Source organism: Chenopodium album, chromosome 20, assembly GCF_948465745.1.
Source record: "Chenopodium album chromosome 20, dcCheAlbu1.1, whole genome shotgun sequence".
Classification (NCBI taxonomy): domain Eukaryota; kingdom Viridiplantae; phylum Streptophyta; class Magnoliopsida; order Caryophyllales; family Amaranthaceae; genus Chenopodium; species Chenopodium album.
Window position 1 is genome coordinate 18908238 of NC_137853.1, and position 26487 is coordinate 18934724.

Below are 26487 nucleotides of genomic sequence, written 5' to 3' on the forward strand. Positions count from 1 at the left end.
TACGGTCACCAATACATACCGTCTTTGGCCGGACGCTAGGGTATACGACCCTAGGATATCCATGCCCCATTTTGCAAAAGGGAGCGGACTGCTTATGGCCGAAAGACTATTTTCTGGTCGATGAATTAAGGTCGCAAACCTCTTGCACTTATCACACTTTTTCACCATTTGCATGGCGTCCGCTTTCAAGCTCGGCCAGTAGTATCCCAAATGAGTGGCCTTTTCAGCCAAGGCTCGTCCTCCAATGTGGGAGCCACAATGCCCTTGATGGAGATTGTCTAACACATCATGCCCTCTTTCATGAGTTATACACTTAAGATAGGGCTTCACAAATGTCTTTTTGAATAGTTCCCCATTCTTCATCTCGAACCAAACCGCTCTCCTCTTCATTAGCCAACTTTCTTTAGGATCGTCCGGAAGAATTCCATCTTTTAAATAGGAGATAATTCCGTCCATCCAGGTCGAACTTCTATCTATGATCTGAACAGGCTCGGCATCAATACTCCGTTTCTCTCTTACTTCTAGAAATACTGATCTTGGAGTATCACATGATGCCGAGGAAGCTAGCTTGGAGAGCGCGTCCGCTTGATGATTTTCTGACCGAGGAACCTGTCGTAGAGAAAAATGTTCTAGGCACTCGGCCTCTTCCTTAACCAATTGCATATACTTCATCATGGCCGACTCCCTTGCTTCAAAGCCACCATTGACCTGGCTGACTATTAGCCGAGAGTCTGAACACACTTCAACTTTGGTTGCCCCGGCTGCCTTGCACATTCTTAGGCTGCCCAACAATGCTTCATACTCAGCTTCATTGTTTGAAGCTTGGAACTAAAATCTCAGTGCGTACTCAAACCTATCTCCCTCGGGAGACTGACATATGATACCATCACCACACCCGGTAGCTGTTGCACTACCATCCACGAACACTTTCCAGATCTGGTCTCTGGCCGGCTGAGATCAGGCCGTGTCATCTCAGCCAAAAAATCTGCAAAGGCTTGCCCCTTGATTGCTTTTCTTTTCTCGAACGTAATATTAAAGCCTCTAAGTTCCAAAGCCCACTTGAGCATGCGGCCACTAGCTTCTAAAGTTGAGAATAGCTTCTTTAAGGGTTGGTCTGTATAGACCACAATTAAGTGTGCCAAAAAGTACGGCCGCAGCTTCTTTGATGCCATATATAATGCCAGACCAAATTTTTCAATAAGGGGATACTTAAGCTCAGCGTTGTGAAGTACGTGGCTGATAAAATAGACTGGGACCTGGTGGCCGTCCCTCTCAGCAAGTAGGAGGACACTTAAAGAGTGTTTGGAGATGGAAAGATGAATGAATAACTTCTCATTCTTGAGAAGACTGACGAGCCGAGGCAATGTATGCAAGTGACTTTTCAATTGTACCAATGCTTCTTCGGCCTCTTTTGTCCACTCAAACATAGCTTTCTTCTTAATGTTTTGGAGAAAATAACGGCACTTATCCCCTGACCTTGACAGAAATCTACCAAGAGCTGCTAAACAGCCGGTCAGTCTTTGCACTTCTTTAATTGTTCTTGGTGACTTCATGTCCAAGACGGCTTGAATTTTTTCAGGGTTGGCCTCAATTCCACGTTGAACAATTAAAAATCCGAGAAATTTATCAGACTCAACACCAAAGACACACTTCTTTAGATTTAACATCATTTTATGCCGCATAAGTTCGGTAAAAGTTTCTCGTAGATCCTTCAGATGATCGTCCGGCTCTTTTGATTTGACAATCATGTCATCAATGTACGCCTCCATATTTCGGCCGAGCTGATCTCTAAAGATTGTGTTAACAAGTCTCTGAAAGGTAGCAGGGGCATTCTTGAGGCTGAATGGCATAACTTTGTAACAGTACAACCCTTGCTCAGTCACGAACGTTGTTTTCTCTAGATCTTCTTCCCATAGGGGAATTTGATGGAATCCAAAGTAGGCGTCCATGAAACTCATCAGGGCATGCCCGGCCGCCGAATCAACCAGACGGTCGATTTTGGGCAAGGGAAAGCTATCCTTAGGGCATGTCTTGTTCAGATCTGTGTAATCCACACACATTTTCCAAGTTACATTCGGCTTCTTCACAAGAACTACATTAGCTACCCAATCTGGATAGAAGCATTGCCGAATGAAACCAGCGTCCAGCAGCTTTTTCACCTCAGCCGCGGCTGCCTGATTCCTTTCTTCTCCATGATTTCTCTTCTTTTGGCGAACAGGTTTTATCAAGGGATTCACGGCCAGCTTATGCACGACCAAGTCAGGACTTATTCCTGGCATCTCACCAACTTCGAATGCAAATACATCTTTGAATTCTCTCAGCAGCTGAATTAACTCATCCCCAAGCATGCCCAAAGCTATAGTGCCTACACTAACCGTCTGACCTGGTAGGTCGGGGTCCAGCACTATATCTTGGTGGCTGCCGGCCGGCTGGGGCCTTAACTCTTCTGGCCGGCCGACAGTTATTAATTGCTAGGCTTGCTCTACCTTGGCCGCCTTACGCTTCCGGCCGACCTGGTATGCTGGGAGTGAGGTTCCTTCCTCCTTTACCTCGGACAGTTTTGCTCCGCACGCAAAAGGCTTCACAGCCAACTGATTACATTCCTTAGCCATTTTCTGGCTTCCTTGAATCGTTCCAATTTTAACGTCTGGCTTCCTTTCAAACTTCAGCAACATTAGATGAGGTACAATGACTGCCTTAGCTGCATTTAACGTGGGACGGCCGAGTATAACATTATACCCAGTCAGCTCTTTGACAACGAGAAAACGGACGACCATATCTCTTCCTTCTCCCTTGTGCCCAAAGCGGACGGGTAAGTCTATCCGCCCAACTGGGTGGATTACATTTCCCCCAAATCCTACCAACGGGCGAGTGATGTCTTGAAGAGCATCCTCTGGGAAGCTTAAATTCCCTAGGGCGGCCAGACTAATGATGCCGGCCGAGCTACTCGTATCAGCCAATATTCGTCCAACCTTCAAATTAGTTATCTTCATGATGAAGACCATAGGTTCATTGTGCAGGGCCTTGACCTCCCCACGGTCAGCCTCACTAATAATTACTTCAGGGAAAGGTTCGGCCTTTACTGCATCCGTTTGCATCACATTCCCCAAATTCCTGGCATCATGCTTGATCCCTTTCATGGTGGGGCCGCCTAAAGCAAACCCCCCTGATATCACGGCCACAAAGCCTGAATCAGTGCTATTCCCGTCATCTTCCTTGTCGTTTTTGTTATCATTCTTCTGCTTCTTCTCAGACGTGTTGTCCGTCCGTGTGTATGTGTACTTAGACTTCATCACATAAGAATTCAACATGCCCTTCACAACCACCTTGTCCAACAGCCTCTTCAGGTTGATACAATCATTTGTGTCATGACCCACATCTTTGTGGTAGTGACAGTACTTGTTCTTTTTTTATACTAGGCCGAGCCTCTTAAGGGCTGAAGTTTTTCAAACTCAAACTTATCCTTTATCTCCATTAAAATGGAGTAACAATCCTTGTTGAACTTGTACTGGGGCTCGTACGTCTTGACCTTCTTTGACTTAGGCTGCTTGTCATCAGCTACCCAAACTTCTTTTCTTTTGTTTCCTTCTTTCTTGCGGTCGGCCGAGTCTTGCTGAGAAGGTTGCTTTTTCTCAGCCCCCTTGGCCGGCGCTTCTGATTTGGTGAGGGAACAAAAGTCCGCCGCCTCAATATAGGCTTCGGCTTCCCGCAAAACGCCTGCGTACGACCGAATCTTTTTCCTTACCAAATCAAACATAAAACCATTATGCCTTAATCCCCGGAGAAATTTAGAGTATGCCATTTCGTCTAGAAGATTATGAATTTGGGCTTTTTCTTGGTTAAATCTTTCGACGTACGAACGTAGTCCTTCATTCTTTCCTTGTACAATGGTTGCCAAATTGAGACTTGTCTTTCTTGGTGGGATGTTGTAAGAAAAATTTCCCACGAACAACAAACTGAGGGTAGGAAAGCAATTTATGCATCCGGCCGGAAGGCTATTGAACCAATCCTGCGCCACACCCTTTAGAGTGGCCGGAAAGCATCTGCACCAAGTGGCGTCATCTACGCTTTGCAGGTACATCAGATTTGGGTACGAGGTGATATGCTCCTTTGGGTTGCCCGTACCATCATAGGCACCCACAAGTACGCTCTTAACTTTTGCTGGTTGAGGAGCCGTTAAAATGTCTTGCAAAAACGGAGGTGGCTTATCTCCTAGAGTTAGCAAGCACATCTGCCAGTTAATCGGTTGACGCTACGCAGACGGTTCAGCCAGGTATGGGGCCTAGCCGAATGTCTAACCATAGGGCCCATACTGTCCGAAGAATTAGGGACTTGGCTGCATCAACCCATTGAGAACTTGTGGGGGTTGATATTGTAGCGATTGAACTGGAATAAGTGTTGAAGTGCGGACAGCTTGGCTTCTGCTGGAGATGGTCGTGTTGGTATGTTGGGAGAGAGAGTGGTTAGAGAACTCATCCAGCATAGTTGGGGTAGAGGTCGTGTTAGAGTATGCGGCCCTATCCCTTTGTTTGTGCCGAATGTAGTCCTTTGTGTCCTTAAAGCGTTGTGATGGCTCAGGCTCCCCTCTTTTAGGCTGTCTGCCCCTCCCCCAGCCGACTGGGTTTTTGCCAACAGACTAGACAGATTGGTCCGTGGCACTCGCGGAGATCTACCATGCGGCCGGCCAAATGGGGTATTACCAGCATCTGTTGCGTTGGTTTTGTTATGTGTTTTCTTGGAAGCACCCCCTCCCTCTTTCGGCTTCTTAGAGGCCGAGGCACGATGGCTGTCCAACTCTTGCCGAAGCTTGTTGAGTTCGGCCAGCAGGGTCGCTGGAGTAACTAGGGGTTGTTAGGCCTCATGAGATGAGGCAGTCAGCGGAACGCTGGAGTGTATTGTAGTGGCTATATCCTCTACATGTCCGTCCTCGCCTGGACGAGGGCCGGTATTAGGTGTCTGACCATCAATTGCCATAACGGACGAGTGTCCCCACAGACGGCGCCAAATGTTTCAGGGTATTTTGTGATCTCCTCGGACACTGGTCACCTTCTTCAGGAAATGAGACTTGGACACTTGCAAAACAACGAATATTCCTTTATCGGAACATTCGCCTCCGACGATCAAGTTAGAGATCGGAAACGGAAAATCTAGAGAGAGAAAGTAGAGAGAAGTTGGAGCTCTTTTAATGCTCTTTTTAATGTTATGTCATAATCCACCCCTCCCATCATAAATGATTGGGTTATTTATAGGGGTGGGAGTGTGTGCCCCTTTAGGGTTTGTACCCTAAAATTCAGTGACGTGATTGGCTGCGTAATCAGAGAACGCCACGTGTTGTAGGGGGGCGCCGCTTTGCGACTTTCAATGACATTTCTCAAGATTTGGGCCCTGATGTAATAAGGGCCCTTTCTCTTGCTGATTTCAGGTGTTCTTTTGGGCATCTGACACATGTCGCCCTTTAAGTGGGCCACGTGTCACTACGGGATTGGACCACGTATTTGGGGTTATTTTTACCCTAAACACCAAATACTAACGATAGGGAACATGTCTTTGTTGTTTAGAATGCCTCTCGAAGAGTGAGACTGTGAAAATGCATGGTTGTGCTCGGATGGATTTTAGAAATCATCTGTTTATTGATAGTCAAACTCGTATAAGGATGACGAATAATCTTACCTTATAGTTCATGAAGAGACATTAAGTGCCATAGGAAAAGGGCTATAAACTAAAAGCTCACTTCTCCGGAAGGACAAGTGGGAGATTGAAAGGAATGGTGTGCTTCGAACAAGTGTATTATTCTGAAAGGGGGTTCGGAATTATTAGAAAGCTAATTATTCAGTGAGGTCAAGTGATCGGAATGTCTGGGTGGAGGCCGCTTCCGATCAGTAATATTAATGTATAATTAATATTACAACTTAATCTTGACTTAACCCTTCGGGTCACAACCAAGTAACTAACGAGCCGAAGCGACGAATTAATTCGGAAGTAATTAATGAGTCGACCGAGTAATTAATATTTTGACGTCGGAAATTCGAGCTTGGAGCGTCGAACCGAGCGTCGAAAGTCTATTCGACAACATTAAAAGACGAGACGAGAAAATACTAATAAATCAACAATGACCAAAAAACCCCTAGCATCGGAAAGTGCTAGGGGCACGACCATGCTAGCAGGTGATCGCGGGATTAAGTAGTGTCGTTGGTCTACTAACCCTAATCAAATTAATTATTTATAACCTAAACTACCCTAATACGAGTATAGGGGTAAGTAAAGGGTCGAACCCAAAAGGACTAAGTGTATCAATCTATGCTAATTAGACTACTAGGGAAGCTTGTGAGATAGAGAGAGGTTCAACTAAACACAACTAAGGACAAATAACTAAAACTAGGGAAAGTGGAATCCAATTACATCAATGCATTCAACAACATCATACAATTAGATGAAAATGACCTTGATTAGGAACAATCAACACATTTAACTCACTCTCGCACAATTAAGCATGTTAATTATCCTACTAAACTAATTCACTCTCGTGCAACTAGCCTAGCAAAGGTATGGAAGAATTTAGGGCTCTCAACCAACTCACTCTCGCGCAATTGATTGAAAATACAATTAAGAACATAGAATCAATTAGCTAGAAAGATTACAATCCATAAAAGCATCATCCATACACAATAATCAAGAAACAATTCCATACTAATCACAATCAATCATTAAATTAATTAACATAATCTTCATCCATTTCCCTAGAACAAAACCTAAGCTAACATAATGAACAAAACATGGAAGACAAGGTAAAATAATAATAAAAGCAAGAATCAACAACTAAACTAATTAATCTACTCAAATAAACAAATAAATAAGCAAAAACAATAATAAATGAAAGCAATAAAGGTGAGAGAAAGTTAGGAAGACTCATTGAATAAATGAGAAGAAAAATCCACCAAAAATGCTTCTTCAACCTCTCAAAACTCCATGAAAAATCCAAGCTTTCTCTCTCTAAACTACTCCTAAACTAGAGAGAGAAACTCCTAATCTAACCCTAAGAGAGAGAAAAATAAAAGAACTAAACTACTCTAATCTAATCTAGGGTAGAATTAAATGTTGATTCAAAGTTGTAAGTTAAGAGAAAATAACCCCAAAGGGGTATTTATAATACAAGCTAAAATAATACCAAAAAGAAAATAAAAATAAATAAAATAATTAAAACTAAAAATAAAAAGGAAAATAAAACCCAAAAACCCCCATATTCCCACCAGGCACCAGATCCACGAACTCCTCACCAATATCCCACTCCCTTTCAAGCTTCTCAGTTCTTTGATCTTCACCATTCACGCATCATCACCGTTCATCGCAATCATCAGCATTATCATCATCAAGCATAATTAAATCGTGGCCGTTAGATTAGCTGAAACGATCACAACCGTTAAAGCTCATTAATTCCGTACAAATAACCCCGTAAAATTGGAGCGGCCTCGGCTTGGCATCTCCACGACATCTACCGAAATTGGGGCAAGGCTGGAAAACAGAGCCCCGCGCCCGCGGAGGAAGAGGTCGCGCCCGCGGTTATCTGGGTTGCTGCAATTGGCGAATTTGGGGGTTCGATTGAAACGGCTTCTCTGATTGGTGGTTGGGAGCAGTGTTGTTGCTGTGTGTGGCGGCTGGGAGCTTCGTGGGTGGTGCTTGCGTGGGTTTGGTTGGAGGTGTGCGAAGTACACTGTTGATTGTTGTTGGTGTTGCGAGTGGGTGCGGGCTACTCTGATTTGAAGGTTGTTGCTGGTGGTTTTGGCGGCTGTGGAGGTTGAGATTGGTGGCGGCTGGTGGTTGTTGTTGCGAGTGGAAGCAGGGGAGTTGGCTGCTGTTGGTTTTGTTGTTGTTGTGGCTGGTGGTTTGGGTTGAGGTGAGTGTGAGGTGGAGATGGAAGTAGGGGAGCAGGGGATTGGTTGCGGTGGTGTTGGTTGTGTGGTGTGTTTGTTGTGGAGGATAAGGTAGGGTGTGGTGATGGATAAGGGGCAGCAGGGGTTGAACAGGGACATTGTGCATTTGCCTCGAACCTCGGACCCGGACCTCGAACACAATCCTACACAAACCAAGAAAACCGAGGAGAGGATTGGGACAAAAAATAAAATAAATAAAATAGAAATAAATAAAAATGAAAATAAATAAAGGACGAAATAAAATAAAACCAAGACAAATAAAATAAAATAAATAAAGTAGAAATAAAAATAGAAAACAAGGGACATAAAACTAAACTAAAAAAAATAATTAAAACTACGCAAGCAACTAAAATAAAATAAAATACGAAAATAAAATACGAGAGTAATAAAATAATAGAAATAAAGGACAAAAAGGGTTAAATTATTGGAAAAATAAGCCGAGAAACGACTCGATAGATACCCTAAAAGTGACATAAAAGTCACTTATCAGCAGGCCCCACCAAGTGCGGGGCTTGGCTAGCAGGCAGCAGCTAGCAGCCTGCACAAGGTGCGCGGCGTGCTGGCAGCAAGCCTCGGCCAAGCAGCCCGCACGTATGGTGTGTGGCCTGTTGGGCCGTAGCGCATGGTAGCCCACCTTGGGTGCCTTGGTGCCCAATTGTGGGGTGCCACGTGGCGCGAGCTCATTGGGGGATTGGTGTAGTGTTGGGCGGTTTTGGAGAGGGAGTGGGGAGCAAGTTTGGTCCACCCCCCCTTCTCCAAATGGTCCTCACCTGCTCCCTCATGCGAGCTTGACACTTGTTGATTTATCAATAGTTTGATTATTAATTTTATTTTAGCTTTAAAATAAAATGGGAAAATCAAATTGTCCCACATTGATGGGAGAGCTTTTCACACTCATGCCTTTCCTTATAAATACCCAAGGTAGGGTATTGGGAAAGACACTTGAGTAAGTGTTGAAAAAGGCATCACCATTGTGAAAACCTTTGAACACAATTATTACTCGAGTTTTTGGTCGGGCCTTGCTAACTCCAAGGCATTGGACCGCTATCGGTGGTCGAGTTGTGGGTGGACTTCCGTTGGAGGTCGTCGTACTTTCGAGACTCGCTTTCGAAGTAAGAGCCCCTTAAGGTCGGGCGAAGCACGCGTCAAAGGTGTAATTACTATCCTAATCTTGTCGTTAAGTTAATTATACTCTGTGGTTTTAATTATTAAGAGTGTGATATTGGCTTGGATTTTCTTCCGCGGTGAGTCGGACTCATCAAACCCTAACATCAACACTTCATGGAAATCCATAACAACTTTCCTTTGATTGTGACCAATTTTAGTAGAAATATCTCCATGAAAATAAACCTTTGATTTTCCTTTTTCAACTGCCTCCAATTCCTCTTTCTTGTAACCATACAAGCATCCACAACGTTCATACATCTGTTTATGTAAAGCTGTTGTATCTTCCACAAATATGTCATATCTTTTTATAAGATCATACACAACCTTTTTAGCCGCAATTTCACACGACTCGTCTACATTGTTCGTATCTCCACCATGATAAACAGTAGGAACATCACGTATTACTATCACTCCTAATAGCCATGATGCGCGTGTCAAAGCTAGTCATATCTAGAAAGTTTTTTTTTGGTTTGGCATTTAAATCACAAATTTAATTATATTAACAATAAGAGAAAATATATAAACAACTATATTTAGGAGGTATAAATGTTCAAGATAACTAACATTAATGAAAACGTAAAAGTAAATAAATATTTTAGAGGGTATAGTTGTCTAAACATTATTCATTAAAAATAGTTTGTACATATTATTGAGGGTATGTATATAAATACACATTTTGAAGGGTATAATTAACATTACACTATTCATAAGAGTAACTTTCTACTTTTTATAAGGTAGGGATTATAAGGTAGGGAAGGGTTGGAGAAGTACAGTGGCTGACGTGGAATTATTTTTAGGCATTACACAAATATAGGTATTTGGGAACACCTTTAAAATTTCCAGTTTTCCTTAATTAATTTTTTCGTTCTCTCAAAAGCTACATTCAAAGAGATCACAAGAAAGTAGTGAGGGAGAGTAGAACAAAAACCGGATGAAATTCTCAGCGATATTCTGCTCGCTGAATTTCTTGATTTTGTTCGCTATAATCAATTCGAGTAATGTCACTGCGCAGCTAGAATCAAAAAACAAGTTCAGGGAAAGACAAGCCACTGATGATTCAGCCGGTTACCCAAACCTGTAAGCTAAAGAATTGTTAATTGATTTTCTGCTTATTCACTTGAATGTGTTATGAAAATGGTTGAATTTAATTTTTATTTATATTATATTTTTAGGGATGAAGATGAGTTATTGAATACGCAATGCCCCCGGAATTTGGAAATGCGCTGGCAAGCAGAAGTGAGTTCTAGCATATATGCGACTCCATTGATTGCAGATATAAACAGGTTAATTATATCTTATGCTTTCTTTTTATATTGTTAGCTGCAATTGTTTTTTCTAGTATTTTGCACTAATAGTTTGGATCTATAATTTGAGGTAGAATGCTAGGTTTACCCTAAATTTACTTCCCATATGCAACCAAACGAGAAAAAGTTTGTATTTTCACGAATTATGCTCGAAAATAGATTTTGTTGGTAGGACCCGTTTGGTTTGATGTAAAACATGTTCAATAAAAAAGGAAAACCACAATTGCAAATTAGTTTTACTTTGTTTGGTTCCTTACAGTAAAAGTTATAGAGAAATTAGAAATAGGAGTAGAAAGGTGAGTGTGGATTTATATAAGAGAAAAGTAAAAAGAAGGTAAGGAAAAGGGAGGAAAATGTGGTCTCCCTTGTTATGTAAAGGAAAATGTTTTCCACCATAAAAGATGTGTTTTCCAGAAATTGGGAAAATCGTTTTCCAACCCTTCACAAACCAAACAAAGAAAATAGGAAAACATGGAAAAATCATATCCATGAAAACATTTTATACCCAATCAAATGGGGCGTAAGTTGAAAACGAGGCCTTTTTTATTTATTATATATATATATATATATATATATATATATATATATATATATATATATATATATATATTTTCACATTATAAAACAAGTTTAAGGTGTAGTAGGTTATCTAAGCTTACAGAAAATCGATTCAGAACAGTTTAGGATTTATTGATTCAGCTTTGAGCGCTGAATTCAACTTAAGTATTATCAGTTCAAGACTAATAATTTCGAATTTCTGATAAAGTTTAATACCTGATAAGGTCAGGTCAATTCAATGTAGTTTAATGTTAGTAAGTTTAAACTTTAAATACATACTAATTTAGGTGGAAAGATGAAGGCCTTAGAATGGAGTCCAAGGACAGCGAAAATCTGAATTTAGTATAGATAATGTTCAATTACCTTTTAGAGGAATAAACATATATAACTGACAGAAAAACGCAGGGCAAAGTTTGTTAAATCACTCATGGGGGATGTGGTTTCTAATTAGTATGACTTGGCTAATCTATTTAGAGACCCAACTGGAACTTATGGATCTCTTTTCTCGTCAGGATGGTTTCTTTAACAAATAAATTCGACTAATTATCTCTAATTTGCTTATGCAGTGATGGGAAGTTAGATATTGTGGTTCCTTCATTTGTTCATTACCTAGAAGTGTTAGAAGGATCTGATGGGTATAAAATGCCAGGTTTGTGTTTCACTTATTGCAATCCTCTTTTCAATATTATAACTGTACAGTTTTCAATAATGTTTTCATAGTTCTACACGTCTTAAAGCTATATTAATTTATTTATTTAATTATTTATCTTCCTTTTATTTATTTATTTTGATTATGTGTTCCTTATATATTTTCTGATTACTCTGACACGCACCCTACTTACTTGGATTAACTTGTCAGGGTGGCCTGCTTACCATCAGTCAACTGTTCATGCCAGCCCTCTTCTTTATGATATTGATAAAGATGGGATTAGAGAAATAGCCTTAGCTACATACAATGGTGAAGTGCTCTTTTTCAGGTGAGTTGTATCATCATTCTGACGAGTTATCTTTCTATGGTGGAAATCTGAGGATGCAACATTCTTTTATCTCATTTGGGCTTGTTTTCTACAGAGCTTCAGGCTACCTGATGTCGGATAAATTGATTGTACCTCGCAGAAGAGTTCCTAAAAATTGGTATGAGGGATTAGATCCAGATCCCGTTGATCGCTCCCATCCTGATGTTGATGATCAGCAACTTATCCAGGAGGCTGCTGAAACGAACGTAGTGTCGCGTGAGTTACTGTAACTTCACCAGGATATATTATTGATGCTCTTTTCTTTCTTTTTTTTTTTTTTTTTTTTTTTTTTTTTTTTTTTTTTTCACCTCACCAATCCTCTCACTTACCATCCATTCTAAACTTTCTGCTGATGCTTGTGTTATGGATACTTGTATATTTTACTCTATAAACCACTGTTGTTTTGGTCATTTTTTAAATTCTTGATAGCGTAATAATTGTCTGAGATGGCTGTATGGTAAGAAGGGTTGTAATATACTTTTTGTGATCATTTAGCGCATTTTGAGGTGATTTTCATCAGGAAATTGAGTGGCATTTTTTGTCTCATGCTAGAATTTTCTTCATCAATATGATATGAAGTTTAATGTATGGTTATACAGAACTTTTCTTTTCCTATAAAACTTTATCACGAAATGGTCGATAATTTCACACAACTTGTATAGTAACACTGTAGCACATGTTGTTATGACTGATTCCTTATCACTATTATGATGATTTTCTTTGTGGTGCTATATGGTGAGTCTTTTACTGTCTGGTTACAGTACAGAAATTTGGTGACAGGATGTAAGGACATTAGTAATGTTCTATTAGATCTATATATTTATTTATGAATTTAACTACTGTACCTCAAACAAGGGGTGATATAGATGTTTTTCTTCTTTCTTTTTTTCCCTTATATTACCATTGAAATTGACACATCTATGGTCACAATTGTAGATTTAAACACAACTAAGATGGGATCTAATGTACCTGATATTTCATCAACTGGTGGGCGTCCTGTAATGATCAATGAATCTATGCCTCATAGAGATGGGAAAAATGATAATCAAGGAAATTCAGATCTTGATGTTCCAAAGACCATCAATATATCTCTTGATTCTGGATCAAGTTTGGATGTATTGAATATGTCATCTTTGAATGAGGGCAAGTTGAATGAGAGCCAAGAAACAATAAACCTTTTGAACATAGTGACTGATTCTTCTGAAAATACAGGGTCAAATGGTACTGCACTTTTGGAAAATGGAGCAATCAGTTCTTCATCACCTAATGAGTTGGGTGATAATATGAAGACAGAGAACAGGCAAAACTCTAGGAGACGACTGCTGGAAGATACTGCTTTTAAAGGAGCAGATGGCGGCAGTGAAAATGTTCAAACTGCAACAGTGGAGAATGATGATGCCCTAGAAGCAGAAGCAGATTCCTCTTTTGAATTATTTCGAGGTAGTGATGAACTGGCAGATGAATATAGCTATGACTATGATGATTATGTGGATGAGAACATGTGGGGGGATGAAGATTGGATTGAATCACAACATGAGACCGTGGAAGACTATGTCGATATTGACTCTCATATTCTCTCTACTCCAGTAAGTGCAATCACTATATCTTTTTTAGGTAATTTATCGTAATCAGACGTCTTAACAATTAATTTACCTCAGGTCATTGCTGATATTGATAATGACGGGATATTAGAAATGGTGGTGGCTGTGTCATATTTCTTTGATCGTGAGTAAGTACTATAAAGAATACTTTTTACCATAGCTTTAACATATATGTGTGAGCAGTTGAAATGTTGGTGGTTGGTTGTTGTATGTGTCTGTCCATCTGCATATTGCTATCAATTCAATCTTATGTTTGGTGGTTAGTGGCTGGTTTTTGTATGTTTCTGTCCATTTGCATATTGTTGTCAACTCAATATAAAGGTTGGCATGTGTGTATAAGCCCCTTTATTGGCTAAGAAAACTTGAATAGGAGACAATGCAGTTTATAAATAATCATAACCTTGACAGGAAATGAGTTCTTGTTAATCTCTTTCTTCTGTTTAATTTTTGCTGTTGGTATTGTCATTAGTGAGCTGTAACAGCTCATAATTGTCTCACTTCACAATTTGTTTTTAAGAAAACCCATGATAACTTTTGTTAGTGAAACTGAACGAATAAAAAAAGAGATTTTCCCTTGGGATGTCTGTCGTAAAGAAAAAATGGATGGACATAAACTTTTTGATTGAGAGTCAAGGACAAGCTCTTCTGGTTTTGGCATACATAAACAATGCCTTTTGTTAATTTACTCTATATTCCAAATGTAATAAAAAGGTAAGTTTTTTAGTGAAGGCTGTGACTGTGTAACATCTACTAATTAATTGATACTCCTATTCTTGTGACACTACCAAATAATAAAATGCTAGGGATACCAATCCCTTAAGGCTGACATTATCTTGCTATCCTAGTAAAGTGGTCTTAACATCATCAAATCAAGGGATCCAATTTTTGTCATCCATACATAGAAATATAAAAAAGGGTGTGATACTCCTTTTGTTCCTTTTTTTTTATGTATTCTATTTTGGGTGTGCCCTTTATACTTTACATTTCCTTTTATAAATACATATCATCTATTCCTTAGAAATATGTGTGCATGATTAATTTTGTATCTATTTAAATCAATGTTTTCAATTTTTTATTCATCCAATATTCTTGTTGCATTTTCCAAGACTCCCATTTAATTAGAATACATTAAATTTGGTTACAACTTTACAACAACTACTACTACTTGTCTTCATTTCACGGGCCAAAATAACAGCGGGCAACTCCTACAGCTATAGGGTGTTGTCATATGTTTTTATAGTGCGTTGTGCTTTGCCTTGTGCTTGTTGTAGGTGTGGATTTGTGGATGAAAGGTGGCCCTCTTGAGTCATTACACATGAGCACAACCAGCCACGAAACCTCACCCTAATATTTTAACAAAAACATTGTCCCCTGCCCACCATTAGCAACCTGAACTCCAACCCCAACCATCACGGAACACCACCAACCACAAAACCTCACCTTAACCTTCACTCAACCACCCCAACACATTCCAAAATTGGACATCCTTGTGGCTAAATTTGAATGTGGTGGTAGTTTCGAATTCCATGTTAGTTTTGGTGGGTTCGGTGGGAGTGGAGAATGTGTTTGATGGCTTAAGTCAGTGAAAGGCTAGGTGGTGGTTTGGGAGAGAGTAAAGAAAGTGGATGGTAGTTTCGCCGAGGTTGGTGAGGTTCGGTAATGGTTTCGATAAGGGTAGAGAGGATGGATGGTGGTTTTAAGGTTGGTGAGGTTGGTGGTTTTAAGGTTGGTGAGGGACGGGATGTTATTTTAATTAAAATCAAAATAAAAAGAAAAAGCTAGACCAATTATATTGGTTACAATCAAGTTAAGGACTTTTTAAGAAGATAGCCCTAACAGCTGGGATTATTCCCCAATTATTTAAAGTTCGGACCATTTCGAGAAGACTTGCGAAAGGACGAGGTGGGAGGGGGAGAGGAGGAGGAGGTGGGAAGGGCGGGATGTTATTTTAATTAAAATTAAAATTAAATAAGAAGCTAGACCAATTAGAATGAAAAATGTGTCATGTTCCCTGCTATATTGGTTACAATCAAGCTACGGACCTTTTAAGAAGATAGCCCTAACAGTTGGGATTATTCCCCGATTTATGAAAGTTCGGTCCATTTTGACAAGACATGCAAAAGGCGGGATTTGAATTTTTCCCTTTATTTTTTATTTTTATTTTTTATTTTTATTTTTGTTTCGATGTTTAAATTTGGCTCTGCTTTAGCTTCTGTTAAAGAGTTTGTTTCAGGTTTTAAGTAGCATTTATAGGGTACAAGAATATTTCAAAGGATGATATATGGTTTATATCTGTAAAACCAACTTTATCAGTTTCTGTTTCAATGCAATGGCTGATGCACTATTTTAGTCATTTGCATTTTTATCAATTTAAATGTTCTCATGCATCTGGAAGTTTTTCAGGATAAGCAAGTTCCAGTAACTTGTCTGTACATATGAGTTTCTTTGTTTATTCACATGATATGTATATCAGCTGCTTATATTAGTGCTCTCTGCTCTGGCTAAGTTGACAGTTATTATGACAAACCGGATAATGTAAAAGATTTGGGTGGTATCGATATTGGAAAATATGTGGCTGGGGGCATCGTTGTCTTCAACCTTGACACAAAACAAGTTAAGTGGACTGCAAACCTGGATCTGAGCACAGATTCAACAAAATTCCGTGCTTACATATATTCTTCACCAACTGTGGTCGATCTGGATAATGATGGGAATCTAGACATCCTCATTGGAACATCGTTTGGATTATTCTATGTGCTTGACCATCACGGTAAGATCTTCGTTTTACTTTACCTTTGTATGGTTTTTTGTGTTTCCACATATGCGTAATCTGATTTCTTTTGTTATGGAATTTTTGATCAAATTTGCATATTCTTAAATTAAGCACTCTCCTTTGGAAGGATATAGTAGGAATCTTGTGATTTATTTTGGTTAAGTTGATGAGATGGCAATTCTTCAAAGAAATGGTTTTTTTGTGCAATAAATTATTTTTTGAGATCCAATAGCATATCCATGTATCTATAGTTATTAAATGCATATAAACAATAAAGATCTGATTGTAAGGAGATTTATTAATTAATTATCATTAGAAAATTATTGTTGGTTTAGCTAGTTTGTTAGAACTTAAGCTTTGTATTAACTACTTGGTTGTTTTAAGACATTAGTTTGCAACTTCTTATTTTCATACTTGATTTGTTATTTGGTCAGTTTGATTAATTTCAGTTATGCAATTCAATCTTAAATTGAGCTTCTTGCCCACTTAGTTTTTCTCTCTCCACTTTTCTATGCTCTTTAATCTCCTTGCAAACTGGAGAAAAGGAAAGAGCTTTGTTTTAAGAGGCGCAAAAGGTTTCTAGAGCCTAGGTGCAAGGCGGATGCCGCGCCTCTTGGATATGAGGCGCATTTTTTTTTTTATATTTTTATTTTAATTATTGTGCAACTATTTTGGTATTGAAAATATAGGAAAATAACCTCTTATATATATACATAAGTATAATAATTAATTAAAAAAAAATGTTGTAAAAAAGTTGGAAGGGGGGGGGGGGGGGGAAGTAGGGCCTGTTCTCATACGATTATTTTCAGTTTAGTTCAGCTCTTATAAGTTCACTTCAGCTGAGCTCCTAATTTCCTTCTCTTATAAAATATTTAGTTTAGCTCAGCTCAGCTCTAATAAGTTTAGTTTAGGCCCGTAGTCACGTGAATACATGATTACCAATGTAAAAAAAAGCTCAAGGCGCACTAAGGCGATAAGGAGGCGCACTATAGTTTCAAAAATTGGCAGAAAATTGCTTCAAAAGCGCCTCTTGTGCGCCTCGCGCGCTTTTGGTGCGCCTCGGATGCGCCTAATTGAAAATGCCTCGCCAGCCCAAAAAAAGCTCTTACGCCCTATCGCCTTTCAAACACTGGTGATTACTAAAATCGGAAGGGGAAGTGGGCTTTCAAGTCTTCAGAAGAAGGAGAAGAGAAGTTGCATTACTGTGTCGCGTGTCGACACGACACGACGCGCGACACGACCCTTGACATAGCTCCGGGAAAGTGTCGGGGATCGAAAAAGTGTCTGACTTCGGATAATCAAGATTTGTAATTAAGAATTTTAGGGTTTAATTCAAAAATTTACCAAAATTCATAGACAAAAAGTAAGGGAAAAAGGGGAAAAAAAAAGAGGAAACGCCATTAAAACCGATGAGTTCTTAGATCTGAACTAAAAGAAGAGAGAGAAAGTACATTGTTTGACAGCTGTAAAGAGTAGCACATGTAGAATTTATGTAATGGGTTTAGAAGGTTTATTAATTTTATTTTATAAAGTTGGTGGGACAGTAGTGGGCCACTAGTCACGGGCTACAACAACAGATGTCCTTTTGAATTGTTGTAATAAAATACAAATAAGCTTTGTAGTAATAAGAAGTAGGTACTAGGTACTGTATTTGGATAAAAGGTCATAATAAATTATAATAATTAAATTTAAAACCCAAATAAAAATTAATTAAAAATCGTAAATAATGATGTAAAATTTTCTGTTTTATGACTTTTATCTATTTTTTATTTTTAAGTGTCTTATACAGTAACCGTATCCTAAATATTAGTTGAGACACTCCCGTGTCTAGTGTCGACCAAAATTTAGGATTGAGGTGTCGGACACACCTTGTCGGACACGACACTTAAAGACGAGTCCGAGTAACATTGAAGAGAAGCATAGATCGAAGAAAGAGAATGAAAGAAGAACACGAAATAAAAAAAGCAGAGAATGAAAGTAGTTGTATACTATAACTAGAGTCCTAATCGAACCTTGGAATTACAACAAGAATTGAAGTAGCTAATATGCTAAACTACTACTCCATCCGTCTCATAATACAATGCCTCTTTGGATTTTTATACGCCAATTAAGAAAGTTGTTGATTCCTTAAAACTACTGATTAGAAGTACATATGTGCGTGTGGGGTTAGTGAGAGATAGAAAGAAAAAGTAGTTGGGAATAATTGAAGAGATAGAGGGATAAATTGTTGAAAATTGATGTCAAAAGTACCACAAAGAAATGGAAAAAATATGACAACTCATCAAAATTTGAATTTTATTCTACTATATAAAATTTCAAGCAAATACAATATCCCTGGAATCAGCGCCATTGATATTGAGCTTTTCACGCCTTATTTGTTAATTAGTTGGTATGTGTTATGTTTATGAAGGTCAAACAGATTGAACAAATTAGTTTAATGAACAAATTATTAGTGGGAATAATTTATGAATCCTTGATGTTTATTAGTCTAACAGATGGAACAAATTAATTTTGTCTAATGAACCAAACTAGATACACTCTATTTAGGTGATTTAAGAATTTCACCTGCCCTTGTAAGTTTAATCACAGAATTTTGAATTCCATATATCTCAGTACACAAAATTTTTATTTTTTCTGCTATTCTATCCAGGTAAGGTAAGAGACAATTTCCCTCTTGAAATGGCCGAAATTCAAGGAGCTGTGGTGGCAGGAGATATTAATGATGATGGAAAAATCGAATTAGTGACTTCTGATGTACATGGAAATGTTGCTGCTTGGAATGCTCAAGGAAAGGAAATATGGGAAACACATGTCAAAAGTCTAATTCCTCAGGTAGGCCTCAATTTAACTCCAATTGGCAAATGGTCGGTTAATGACGAGTGAGAGACTTCAAAAAGCCAAAATATGTGGTATGTAGTATCATTTTTAGGTTCTCCAATTATTAAAGAAACATTTTAGATTTAATCTTTGATTGGATATACTCCCTCTGTCCTTAATAAAAATTTTATTTTATCCAAAAATCTCTTCCCTTCATAATAGTCTCATTTTAACTGTATACACATGTCTTAAAGATAAAATAGTACATCAAATTTTTAATTATGTTAAAAAATATTAATTTTATTTTATTTTATTACTTTTGCTATATTTCTAATGTTATGTATCTTGTAGCTCAAAGATACGTACCTTTTATGTTTTGTAGTACCTTAATTTTTTACTAGTACTTAATAATTTAATAAATAAGAAAAATTATGTACTACTTTTTTTTTATTATTTGACCTAATTTTTTTTTAAACGTTCCTTTTGGAAATTTTGACATTTGCTACCACTAAAATGACCCTCTTTCACATTTGCTACCTGTTTAAAATTTTATTTTATTTTACTACCACCCAAATCCCACATTGTTAAATATCGCTACCACTCAGGGCCGTCTCCGACAATTTGGTGGCCCTGTTCTAACTTTTAAAATTGGGCTCTTCAATTTTAGAGGACTATTTTAAAAGGTTAAAAATATTATTATTATAAAATGGCTTTTTTTCGAGTACTGTATTACAAATTATTATAGAGCTTAAATATTCACAGTAATAAGTTTAATAGCAATTCAATAAAACAACCAACAAAAACTTTTTATTTAAAAAGTGTCATCCTTTTAATATTTTTTGAAGCAAAATCCACAAATATATCTTCATAATCAAAGATGAATTTTTAGGTTTTAGTTTGAAAATGATGGTCTTTTACGAGGAAGAAGGTGAACTTGTAAGGTTATAATTTTTATTTTTTTAAATTATGGGGCCCTGATTTTGGGGGGCCCTGTTACGTGTGTGAGAAAAGACATGTCTAAAGACGGCCCTGCTACTACTTAACAGAATCCGTTAGGGGTCCGTTAAGTGGGGCCCATTATTTCATTAAATAATAATTTAATTTATTAAAAAAAAAAGAAAAAAGCTTTTAAAAAAAAAATTATTTCCCAGCCACCTCCCCCTCCCCGTCAGCCACCCAGCAGCCGCACCGCATCTCACACCAACCACCATCACCACACAATTTCAGCGGCGTCACCCTCACCTCCCCTGTTCACAACCACCTCACACCTCCCTCTATACTCACGCAAACACCAACAACTCCAACAGCAGCACCCAACCAACACAACATTAACAGCAGCAGCGGTTCACTTCGAACAGCCGCACCGCCCACCAACCGTAGCAGCAGCCACCAATCAGCAGCGCCGCCCAATCAATCACCAACCGCCCAAATCGACCTCCACATATCAGCCGCTCCACCATCGCACCACCAAAACCAAATTCAACCTTCCCCCACCTCCTCCATTTCCCCCACCCACGCTGCCCCGAAACCACCCTAAACGGGTGAAAACAAAACCCTAAAACTCGTTTAGGATGGTTTTAACGAATGGGCAGTGAAGAGGAGAGATAAGGGCGGTGAAGAGGAGAGATAAGGGTGGTTTTAACGAATCGACCGCCAAATTCGACCACCATAGCCAACAGGGACAATGAAGAGGAGAGATAAGGGCAGCGAAGAGTTGCTAGCAGTGGCGATTGATGTCGCCAGTGGCGATGATGTCACTGGTGACGCAGTGTGAGTGGGAAAGGGAGGGGGGTGGGATCGACAACGCCGGGGTATCGTTTAGGCGCCGGAACGGGGAGAGGGGCTAGCAGTGAGGGTGGTTGAGGAGGTTGGAGTGGCTGTACGGTGGCAGTGAGGGTGGCTGGATGGTGGTTGGGCTCCACTAACGGAAACAATAATGGCATAAGGCAACAGGTAGCAATATGCTAGGACTCAGATCAGAAAACAGAGCACACACACACACAAGCACAAAAAATGTAAGTAGCTAATTGATATGATGTATTGATGATCAGTGTAATTATGCAATACAACTCTCCTTCTTTTGAGAGGAAGGAATCTCTCCGATAAACTCAATCTTAATCAATATTCAGCATAATTTCTTCTATTACAAAACTCCTATATATAATCAGTTGCTAGCATCTTCTACAGCTAAGAGGAATAACAAACTTATTTCCCAAAATTACCACATTACCCTAAACCCCATAACAAACTGATAACAGAATTTTCCAACTCAGCATGGGGAATTCTTCTTGGGCTTCCTTCTAGCATATGTGATCAAAGGCCTAGGCTGACCCCTTGCACAATATTTAACAATGTGGGATTTGAGTGGTAGTAAAATAAAGTAAATTTTAAAGAGGTAGCAAATGTGAAAGAGGGTCATTTTAGTGGTAGCAAATGTAAAAATTTCCGTTCCTTTTTGAAAAATGTATTATTATTTTTTTCCTCATTTTTTTAAAGTAATGTATCTTGTAGCTCAATGATACTTACCTTTTATACTTTCATGTACCTTATAGACTTTAACTAGTACTTTAAAAATTTTTTTAAAAAAAAAGAAAAGAACAACATAATTCCAATTTTGTAGATTTTATATTTTTCTTGATGTACCTTATAATTTAATGACATTAACCTTTTAGGTTTTGGTAGACCTGGCAAATGGGTCATTCAAGTCGTGTCTGGGTCGGGTCATTTCGGGTTAGCTAACATTCGGGTCGGGGTATCGGCTATGTAACTTGGAATCGGGTACCCATGTCCAACATGAGTACGTGTCCAAGCGTCCGACTCGGTTGTTTTGTGAAAATATTCCATAATTTTGAACTAAAAGTGAAGTGTCCGGGTGTCATACCCATGTCCGAGTGCCGAGGGTTCGACACCGGTACGTGAGGTGAAATGAAGAGTCGGAGTAACATAGGGTATGGGTCAGGGTCGGGTCGATTCGGGTTTCGGGTTAACTTCGGTTCAGATATCGGGTCGAGTCCGAGTCGGGTCAATTTTCTGGTCGGGTATAATTTTGGGTCAAGTATGTTCGGGTCATATTCGGGTCAGGTCAAATCTGGTCGGGTCATGTTCGGGTTGTTTCATTTGTGGATCAAGCTTAAATCAATAATTTTATGGAGTATATTTCAGTTTATGAGCTTAGCTACGGTTGAAAATGAACAATTTTAGTTAATTTTGGCACAAGACATTTGTTGTTCAATTATAAGGTAATTTTACTTCGGGACATTTCTGGTATTGGGTCTATTCGGGTCAATATCGGGTCTGTTCGGGTCAATTTCAGGTATCGAGTCTATTCAGGTCAAACACTTTGGGTCAATTTCGGGTCGGGTTAACTTTGGGTTGGGTCAGTTTGGGTATCGGGTCAATTTCGGGTTTCGGGTCATTTTCGGGTCAATGTTTTTGGGTCATGGTTCGGGTCAACGGGTCTGGTGAGAATTGTTAGGTCTAGGTTTTGTTCATGTACCTTATAAAATAATAACACGTACCTTTAATTGTGTTAAAATTCAAAGGAACAAAAAAGATACTAATTATTTTCAAATATGATGGATTTGTACGTATCTCTTTATGATATGTACCTTACATCTTTAGAACATGTGCTTTTTAGATGTAAGACATGTACCCTAGATCCTTAGCAATTTTTTATTTTTATGCAAAATTTTAATGAGACTTATATTTGGGGATGGAGTGAGTACAAGATGTAGAATGCCATAATGCACGGACCACATAAAACAAGGGATGTAGATTTGCCACTTAACTATGACTCATGACATTAGGGCTATTATCGACTCAATGAAAGACCACACTTGGTAATTATATATTTTTCCCTTTGCCTAGTGCTTGTTTTGAAATTTTCATAGGAATTAAGAAAAGTGAATTCTAAGAGTAGACATATTGATTTGCAATTAATGGTGATACATAACTATGGGATAAGGAAATTGTAAGGGTTAGAAAATAAATATGGTTACACATTTCAATCAATATATCTGTTTTCATGGATTAATAAAATTAACGTGGGTTCAAATTTTATAGAGTAATAAATATTATATTAACTTTATCATCAATTTTCTTTTTACACAAACTTTACTATCATTAGATTATACTTCCTCTGCTTTTTAAATTGCAATGTTAGGGTTTTCAGTTTTTCACACATGTCAATGCACAGTTTTTACATGGAATATCTTTAGTTTATACCTTAGTAAAAATTATAAAAAGTTTATATTTTTAAATTATTTATCGAGACGAATCCAACAAGATCCTACATGACTATGTTTTAATTGCGTATCCCAATGTATAAATCCCAAAAGACGATCAAAGTAACTTTAGTTCTAGTGTATAATATCTAATGTTGTGATTGAAAAAAAAGGAAGTACATTAAAATTAATGTAGCAACATCTTACATGATAATGTTTGTTTTACATCTTAATATAAATACAACTCAATATGAGTCATAGCAAAAACTCAATAATGAATGGATGAAGTTTACTATTGTTTTTTATTCATTACTTTGTTTAAAATTGATAAAAATACTATTACCTCCGTCCCTGAAAGAACGACTCATTTGGCCTAATTTTAGTCCCATAAAGAATGACCCATTTGCATTAAAATACCCACCAATTTGCAACAATATTTGTGCAAAATTAGCTTCCCCATATAAAAATTTGATTTTCCATGTTATTTTATTTCTTTCTCTCTCTATTTTTTTTACAAACCCAATGTAAATTTATCTTTCCAATATACTTTTACTTCTTTTTAATTAACTCTTAATACCCGCGTATTTAACCCAAATGGGTTGTTCTTTGAGGGACGGAGGGAGTATGTATTATTAAAGCAAATTGTGAAGACTATTCCTCTTAAACTAATTACCTAATTGTATGAATATCTACATGCAACTTAGTAAATAATAGTGTATATGCTTTTATTATGTTTTATTTTATGTTCTTTATGTTATTATAATAAGGTACCAATGTGTTTCTATAATAAGATTAATGCTTTTATTATAGTATTATAATGATATGTCCTTTCATTATAAGAAAAAACGCCAAAAGTATCCGTGTTGCAATAAAAAAAATGTAGCATGGCATATGTTCTACTGTTTCCTCTTTTTGTGTTTTGGGTGGGTTGAGTGGGTTGAGTGGGGTGAGGGTGTGGCTAACTATCAGAGGTGAATGAGGTATAGATGATGAATTGAATTGTCTATGAGATATCATTTCCTGTTTGCTTCTAATTATCAATAGACTTGAACTTTTCCTTTTTGTGGTGGCAATATTTAAAGGTTGGTGGTAAGAGGTTAAAAAACCAGATGTTGTGGCCAGTATCAGTTTAATTGCATCAGAATGGTGCAATTACCAAACTTGGTTTATGTTAGGCTTTGTAGGTTCTTGAAGGTATCAATTTGAATATGTTATTCAAAACCTCATGTCTTTGACACTTTTCTAAACCAGGGTCCTGTTATCGGTGATGTGGATGGGGATGGCCATACAGATATTGTGGTTCCGACTATATCTGGAAATATATATGTACTTAGTGGCAAAGATGGGAAACATGTTCGTCCATATCCTTATAGAACGAATGGAAGAATTATGAATCAGGCTCTTCTTGTTGATATGAGCAAACGGGGAGAGAAAAAGAAGGGACTCACCATTGTCACAACTTCATTTGACGGCTATTTATATCTTATTGATGGACCAACATCTTGTGCAGATGTTGTTGATATTGGCGAAACTTCGTAAGATTTATATCAACTGCTTGTTTCATGTTTCCTAAATCTTTGCTATCTAATAATTATAATTATATTCTAAATCGTCAAGGGCATCAACTGGTTCAATGACAGGTACAGCATGGTTTTGGCTGATAATGTTGATGGTGGTGATGATCTTGATCTTATTGTAACAACTATGAATGGAAATGTATTTTGCTTCTCTACTCCATCTCCGCATCATGTGCTGAAGGTGAGAAGATATTGAGACACACATTTGAAGCTACCGGGAATTTTACATTGCTGGAGCTCTAACAATTAGTACCTTTAGCTTTTAATTAGACATAATTTTTTTTTTATTTTTTTATTTTTTTCTAACTTAGTTTGCTTTTATAGTCATGGAGATCAGCTTATCAAGGAAGGAACAATGTTGCTAGTCGATTCAACCGGGAGGGGATTTATGTCTTGCCTTCACATAGGAATTTCCGCGATGAAGAAGGGAAGAACTTTTGGGTCGAGTTTGAAATTGTTGATGCCTATAGACATCCATCTGGTACACAAGCACCATATAATGTCACTGTAAGTTTGCTTCTTATTTTTATTTGTATTTTTATGTTTTTGGTATACCTGATCCTGTATAAATGTTTTCTGTACGGCCTGTACCTGATGATGCTCTATTAATGTAGGTTACCTTACTTGTTCCTGGTAATTTTCAAGGAGAGAGGAGCATAAAACAAAATCAGATGTATGATAAGCCAGGAAAATATCGTATGAAGTTGCCAACAGTAAGTGTAAGGACAACCGGTACAGTAATAATTGAAATGGTGGACTCCCATGGTCTCTATTTCTCGGATGAATTCTCGCTTACATTTCACATGTATTACTACAAACTATTGAAGTGGCTTGTGATTCTCCCTATGCTTGGAATGTTTGTTGTTCTCGTGATCCTTCGACCACAAGAAGCAGTGCCATTGCCCTCATTTTCAAGGAATACTGACTTGTAAGAGCGGCATTAAAGCTGTTGCGACAAATTATACATCAAATTTGAAAGCCTATACATAAACTGCGGTTCGACAACTGTTGGTCATTTCCTGGCAGAGTTTGTCATTGAAGTAGGTTTTTGGGTATACTAGCTTTGGAATTAAAGTGATACATCTGTATTCTGATAAGTTTTAAAGACTCAACTTCAAATTTAGGGACGAAAAATTTAGTAACGGCAAAACAAGTACTTCAGTTTGGAAACATATGAAGTATTATTCTATATACCACAAGTTAACTTTCCCTCTTTCCAACTTTATATTAGTCATTTTAAAATAGAACTTTTTTTGAAAATAAGTAAGGGTTTTGACTAGAATTGTCAATTCGGTTAAACGGGTCAGGTTTGAGTCGTGTAAGTGTGGGTTGGGTAAATCTGGGTTGGGTCAATTTGGGTTTAGGTCGTAACCTATGTGAGTCGAGTTCGGGTTGAGTTATGCATGAGTTGGATCACGTTGGGTTATACATCTTATCGGGTTTGGGTCGGGTTTAGGTCGAGTCAATAACAGGTCGGGTTATATTCGGGTCGGGTGAATAATAGGTCGGGTTTAATTCGGGAT

The 26487-nt window shown here is 38.1% G+C and overlaps 1 protein-coding gene across 1 annotated transcript; it reads left to right on the forward strand.

Moving 5' to 3' along the window:
- Positions 1–9956: 9956 nt before the first annotated feature.
- Positions 9957–26184, forward strand: LOC145597336 (protein DEFECTIVE IN EXINE FORMATION 1-like). Its single transcript, XM_081653488.1, has 13 exons — positions 9957–10172; positions 10268–10378; positions 11524–11606; positions 11817–11934; positions 12029–12189; positions 12910–13559; positions 13632–13702; positions 16088–16344; positions 18998–19179; positions 24639–24922; positions 25028–25145; positions 25289–25471; positions 25579–26184. Exons 1-13 carry the CDS (start codon positions 10027–10029, stop codon positions 25894–25896), a joined length of 2682 nt encoding a protein of 893 aa, XP_081509614.1. The 5' UTR covers positions 9957–10026; the 3' UTR covers positions 25897–26184.
- The last annotated feature ends 303 nt before the right edge of the window (positions 26185–26487 follow it).

Coding starts and splice junctions, on each gene's coding strand:
- LOC145597336 (XM_081653488.1), top strand. CDS start 10,027: ATGAAATTCTCAGCGATATTCTGCTCGCTGAATTTCTTGATTTTGTTC. Junction 19,180..24,638: donor TCAAAAGTCTAATTCCTCAG/GTAGGCCTCAAT, acceptor TTTCTAAACCAG/GGTCCTGTTATCGGTGATGT. Junction 25,472..25,578: donor AAGCACCATATAATGTCACT/GTAAGTTTGCTT, acceptor CTATTAATGTAG/GTTACCTTACTTGTTCCTGG.